We start from the raw sequence: 7,008 nt of genomic DNA on the forward strand, positions 1-7,008 counted from the left end.
CCTCCCCGACCCCAAGCCGGCGCCCCGCTACCTCGACGCGTCATCCTAGGCCTCGCCGCTTCGTCCATGGCTGCGCCATCGCTGAACTGCGTCGTCCTCGTCGTTCGCGTCCCCGTCTCCTCCTCATCGGCGCCGACACGCTTCGCCAACCCCTTCTCTCCAACGATGTGACCGACCACCCTCCCACATGTTGCCAACTTCCTTGGATGCATCGACAACTTCGAGATCAACACATGCACATGAAACTTCATAATTATCATGTGAAGCAGATGTGGATCCATGCTGCGGCCCATGAGCTGCAGAAGTGCCAACAATGTGACACTATGCTTGAAGCGCCGAAGAGGCGCACAGTAGATTAAGCTCGAGGCTGTTGATATGTCTCAAACATATTGATAATTTTGTACGATTCATTCTACATTGTTGTCAACTATAAACGCTATATAGGCACACTTCTATTGAACCAACATATTAATCCAGTGCCCAGTTCTAGTTTTTATTTTCTGGTATTTTAGTATTTTTAAGGAAAATACCTAGAAAATGTGTTACTTATGGTGGATCAAAGTAGTAATATATTGGACTAACATGATATATTGCTACAAATTACAAACACTCTGGGCATACCTTCTATTGTTTGTTTTTGTCCGAGGAAAGGAACACCGGTTAAGAAAATTCGATGAAACTGTCTTATGCCAAAGGAATGGACGCAAAGCACACATCAAAGCAGGCAACCCTCATTTTGGAGGCCGATGAGGGCAAAGGAGCACGCACGATTTTGATTAGACCAGAATTCAGGTATGCTTCCCGAAACAAATAGACGAAGCATGGTGCCAACTTTCTTAACTTCAATATCAAATTGTTCCGAGGCATGTTGCCAGCTTTCTTGGATGCATCGACAACTTCGAGATCAACATGTGCACATTAAACTTCATAATGATCATGTGAAGCATATGTGGATCCACACGGCCCATAAGCAACAGAAGAGCCAACAATGCGACGGGATGCTGGAAGCATCGTAGAGGCACGCATTGGATTAAACTTGGGGATGTTTATAACTGATAGCAAATGTAGCATGAATCATACAAAAATTATTGATATGTTTGAGACATATCAAATCCCCAAGTTTAATCCACTGCGTGCCTCTACGGCGCTTCCAGCATCACGTCGCATTGTTGGCTTATAATGGATCAGTTACCAACATATTAATCCAGTGCCCAGTTCTAGTTCTAGTTTTTGTTCACGAAGACTCTGGGCGTGCCTTTTATTGTGTGTTTTTGTCCGAGGAAAGGAACACCGGTTAAGAAAATTTGATTGATGAAACCGTCCTATGCCAAAGGAATGGACACATTTTGGAGGCGGGTGAGGGCAAAGGGGCACGCACGATTTTGAGAAGACCAGAATTCAGGTAAGACCAGAATTCAGGTAAGACCAGAATTCAGGTACGCTTCCCGAAACAAATAGACGAAGCATGGTGCCAACTTTCTTAACTTCAAGATCAAATTGTTCTGAATCATGCTGCCAACTTTCTTGGATGCATCAACTTCAAGATCAACACGTGCACACATGGAACTTCATAATGATCATGCGAGTATTTTTACTCGCTAAGCAGGCTGGAGGCCGGTCGAGAGGAAAGGGAACACTTAACGTTTTAAGTAGTATATATAGAGAGAAGGGAGATTTTCAAGTTGTGGGCGGGTGTAATTGACAGATATTTGGCACATCTTGCAGTTCAGGCAGCAACCGCACGACAAAAAATGATGTTCAATCTCAAACTTCTAACTCTAAAATATATGATCCAGAACATGCATCATTTACTCTAATAGATATAGATATTCATCAGAACATGCATCATTTACTCTAATAAATATAGATAGTCATCAGCACATCATCTACATAACATCATCAATGCAACTTGGATCATCATCTTGAGCAATCGTCATCTTCGATACGAGCGTCACCAAAGTGCTCAACAACAGTCACCAGATTCCAGGTCTTCACCTCACACACTTGAGCTTACGGTTCTTTGAAAGAAACCCTGCACGCTTATGCTTCTTTGAAAGAGTTGTAACCTTGTCGTTTTCCGATGTCATCCCTTTGAAAACAGAAATAAAAAAAACAAGTCCAGGTGATAAACATCTGAACATCTTGCGAGCAGCATTGACAGATAAGATGAACTGCACTTCAAAAAAAAATGCTGTGCACAACAATAGTTCAAACAAGAAAGAGAAATGACATCGCATTGGGATATATTGATAAACAATAGTCCAGGTTGCACAAGAATGAAAGCAGCAGATTCGAGAAAAATCAAGTCCTGACAAACAGTCCAGGTGCAAGGAAGTCGGGCAATCAAGAGAAAGATAGTCACATGAGAAGGATAACAACGCTAATACTACAGGAGTTCTACGTAATGGCATTCCCATGGAGGTGGAATGGCTTTTCACTGGCCCAGTATCTGCTTACACGATATAGAAAGATATTTGATCTCACATGAGAAGGATAAATAAAAAGTACACACTCTCTGAAACAACAGGATGGTTTCTAACAGAAACACCCAAAAGATATCGTGACCTGATTGACCTAAAGTAACCAAACGAAACACATTCGAAAACTTCAAGAAACAGAGAAAAAAAATGTGTTATACATATATCATCTAAAGTTACAAGACATTTGCTCCGGGTTGTAAACTAGAGGGCCATCCAGTTTTATTATGCTTACAAGAGCAACCACAATAGTGGCTACCTAGAATTCACTTCAAAATAGCACACCAGACTAGCAGCAACATAAGGCTGCCCAATGCATCAATTATATGAACAGACAATGGATAATGGATACTTCCCATAATAAAGAGCAAACGATCCAACAAGTAAATATAGAGGATTCTCTCGGCTCTCAAGGACAACCTGATGGAAGAATAAGGCTAATACTACAGGAGCTTTACCTAATGGCACTCCCATGCAGGGAGAATGGCGTTCACGATCTAAGAAGCACACACTCTGAAACAAAACGATTCTAACAGAGATATCCAAAAGAAGTGACCTGATGATTGACCCAAAGTAACCCAACAAAACACATTCTAAAACATTATACAACAGAAAAAAAAATGTGTTAGAAGGTTCATACATATATCATCTAAAGTTACAAGACATTTGCTCCGGGTTGTAAACTAGAGGGCCATCCAGTTCTATTATGCTTACAAGAGCAACCACAATAGTGTGGCTACCTAGAATTCACTTCAAAATAGCACACCAGACTAGCAGCAACATAAGGCTGCCCAATGAATCAATTATATGAACAGACAATGGATAATGGATACTTCCCATAATAAAGAGCAAAAGATCCAACAAGTAAATATAGAGGATTCTCTCGGCTCTCAAGGACAACTTGATGGCAGAATAAGGGTAATACCACGGGAACTGTACCTAATGGCAATCCCATGCAGGGAGAATGGCTTTTCACTGCCCAATATCCAATTACACGATCTAAGAAGTACGCACTCTCTGAAACAAAAGGATTCTAAGAGAGATATCCAAAAGAAGTGGCCCGATTGACCTAAAGTAACCCAACAAAACACATTCTAAAACTTTTACCAGCAGAAAAATATGTGTACAAGACGTTTGCTCCGATGTAGAAAATAAGAGAAACATCCAGTTGTATGCTTTACAAGAGCAACCAAAATAGTGTGGCTCCTAAAAGTTCACTTCAAAATAGCACACCAGACTAGTAGCAACAGGAGGGTGCCCAATCCCCAATGAATCAACTATACATGCAGACGATGGATATAGTCCCATAAATGAAGAACAAAAAGATCCAACATGGTGAAATAGAGGATTCTAGGCCCTCGAAGGACAACTTGATGGCAGAAGGACCAAAGTTTATTGTTGATATATACAGTGTAGTAGTGCACCTACACAACTGGAGCTCCTAAAACTAACACTTGGGAACAGCCTACAAGAAGATTCATGGCAACAGTATATTAAATGCTTCAATTGATTAAGATATACTATAACACAGCGACACTGGAGGTCCGTGATTCAACCAAGGAAGGCAGCAAAATGGAATTTTCAAGACAGGAGTAACGCAACAGAGGATAACATACGGCAAACAACGCTTGGTTAGTAGAGTGGTATGGGTCTACAAAGTCGTTGCACAGAAGGGGGGCGGGGGGACACTTAGAGCGGGCAGCATACAGTAGCTATTAAAACAGAGTTCAATTACCATTGAGAATCCTACAGCCAATGCAACCGGGCAGCGTATGTATTGCATCATAGGTAAAAGAGACGAGCAAAAACACGAGCGTTAAGAGTAGCATATCCAACAGAAAGCTAAGCAAAGGCAGCCATTTTACGTAATAGGTAAGAAAATACATAAAAGGGACATCATAGCATTCTGAATATTAAGAGAGATTCTGTTAGTTACCTGCTGGCCTTTCAAGGTATTTGCAGAAAACGGTTGGAAGTAGGGGGACAGTATGAAACTGGGCATGGTGAGCTTTCGCATCCGCAGACTCAGACTCAGGAGTGCATGACCGCACACATGCATGGCCGTCAACATAAGGTGCAGCACAGAACATACGGGTCATCGGCGCTAATGATTGGGAACTCAGGAAGGCGTTGATGTATACCCAGAGCTCGGTAAGCAGGTTGCCCCCAGAGACGATGCAGGCTAATATCATGATGTAGGTCCCACTCGAACTTGGAGTTCAAAGTCCAAATGGTGATTTTCTGGGGAGGCTGATGCTGCTCATGGCTTTTTCTCTCAGGAAGCTAAATCCATTGGCTGGGATCATGGAGTCGGTCATGGAAGTCATTGTCAATGTGGACAAAGCGCATCTTGCCTTGGCTGATGGACACACTTCGGAATCTCTCGGGTAAGTAATTTTCAACCCTTACCTTATCATGGTACTCTTTTTCTCCGGGGAAAGGTACGAAGCGGAGCACCGGTGAGTCTGTCATGGAGAAGTCACATAGCAGGACACCGCTGAAGTAGTCAATCCAGCAAAGGAAACGACCAGCAAAAGCAAACACATGGTGGGTTGACCAGAGGTTGGTGAACTGGCCGCCATTGATGTGGTCGTCGAAAGCGATCTTGGGGGTGATTTCCCACTTATTGAGGTAGGAGTCGAAGACGCAGAGTTCAGCACGCAAGCCCGCTTCTTCAGAGTAGACATTGAGGTCGGCGACGATGTAGCGGTCCTCCGCTTTGAGCCGCAGGATGCCTGTGGCAAGGTTATCCATCAGGAACGGCTTTTTCCCGCGCTCAGTGCACGGAGGGAGCCGCTGCACCGAGGGGGAAGAGCCGGCGGCCGTGTAGACGAACAGATCTGGCGGGACGAGGTAGCTGTCAGTCTGGGCCGGGGTGGAGATGTCGAAGAGGATGAGTTCCTTGTCGGCTGCCCGGACGGAGGGATAGGCTGGCGGGATGGCTGCGTCTTGTCCCTCCGGCCAGTGGAGGTTGAGGTAGGAGACCCCTTTTCGAGGAGCCGCGAGGGTGAAGGACACGTAGCAGAAGGGGCCGCCGGCCATGTGGAGCAGAGCGGCGGTCTTGTTCTTGTTGAGAGCCACACGAGCAGCGCCTAGGCTGTTGTGGCAGCGCGTGCGGCCGATGCGACCCAGCATCACCCAATCGGGATTGGGGAGGACGCCGGTCCCCTCCTCCGGCTGCGGCTCGCCTTCGGTGGGCATGGCGATCGGGATCGGAGGGAAAAAGCGGCCGCCGCCACCCAAACCCTAACCCTACGCTTTTGGTGGGGGAACTGATGGACGGGAAGGAACGAAGGGCGACAGACTCAGGTTACCACACTATATAGCAGGAGGGCCGTCGATCTCGTTGGGCCAGCAAACTAGTCGCGCAAGCGAACAAAGTGGTCACTCTATGTTTTTTTTTATAACAATAGTATAGAGTAAAACCGAAGCCAAAAACCAATTTTATGATTTTTGGCTTTCGGTACCGTATGGGATTCTAATTTTTTTTTGAATTTCAGTTTTTTTTCAAGGGTAAAGGGAGTTTTTATTGCATAATCATAGAGTTACGGTCGAGAGGCCATACATCCTCAATACAAGGAGGGATCGAGCCTAGCCACACAGCAGTAGCACGCTCCGAACGACTATAGTTTGCCAGCCGATCGGCAACTCTATTCTGCGCACGACTAAGTTTCTGAGGAATAAACTCCCTAGTACCAGATAAGTGTTTGATCTCCATCACTAAATGGCCATAAGCAGACCGTTGGAGGGCATCCGTAGCCAGACATGATAGAGCTTCGGAAGAGTCCGATTGAAGAATCACCGGGGCCTCTGAGTGCACAATGGCCAACGTCATGCCCTGCATCATCGCATGTAGTTCCGCCTCCAACGGGTCATTACAATGAAAAACATATCTGTAAGCTGCAAAAAGGATGACCCCTTCATGGTTCCTAAGTGTCATCCCCACCGCCGTCGAGCCGTCCTCGGCCTGGAAGGAGCCATCGACGGACAGGGCCACAGTCCCACTCGGTGGTGCCGGCCATGGCAGGTCACCGGCCCTAACCTTTTGGCGTGGTTCCACCGGGGCTTCCGAGGGCATCTTTCCTTTGACAATCTCCTCCACAGTAAATTTGCCAGCCAAGTTGATAGATTTATAGTAGCTGTCCAAGAATTCAACGGAGGCCATCACTGGGGTGCTTCCTTACCATGATATACATCATTACGGATCTGCCAAATCCTCCAAATCAACAAGATTACCATGTTGAATTCTTGGACAGATGGCCCTGCCCCTGGCGCTGTCCGCGTCTCGACTCCCTCTGCCTTCCTGCCGCCGCCGGCCCTGCCCCCGCCGGCCCTGCCCCGGGCTGCCGTGCATGCCACTGCCCTACTGGCCGCCTCCGCTGGGGCCCCTCAATGGCTGCCGCACCGCGGCCGTCCGTTGGTGGCCTCGCCCCGCTCCCCCCTGGTCGGGCTCGCCCCCTCCCACTCGGGCGACGCCCATGACCCAGCACCCGACGCCCGTTAAGGCCCCTGGCCAATGACAAACGGGGCC

The 7,008-nt window shown here is 46.6% G+C and overlaps 1 protein-coding gene across 1 annotated transcript; it reads right to left on the reverse strand.

Annotated features, from left to right (window-relative positions):
* Positions 1-1,674: 1,674 nt before the first annotated feature.
* On the reverse strand, positions 1,675-5,771 carry LOC123113719 (uncharacterized). The gene is made up of 2 exons (XM_044535023.1): positions 4,414-5,771; positions 1,675-2,089 (listed from the first exon to the last, which is right to left on the reverse strand). Exon 1 carries the CDS (start codon positions 5,676-5,678, stop codon positions 4,761-4,763), a length of 918 nt encoding a protein of 305 aa, XP_044390958.1. The 5' UTR covers positions 5,679-5,771; the 3' UTR covers positions 1,675-2,089; positions 4,414-4,760.
* Between the last annotated feature and the right edge of the window lie 1,237 nt (positions 5,772-7,008).

The sequence above is a fragment of the Triticum aestivum genome, chromosome 5B (assembly GCF_018294505.1).
Source record: "Triticum aestivum cultivar Chinese Spring chromosome 5B, IWGSC CS RefSeq v2.1, whole genome shotgun sequence".
NCBI lineage: Eukaryota > Viridiplantae > Streptophyta > Magnoliopsida > Poales > Poaceae > Triticum > Triticum aestivum.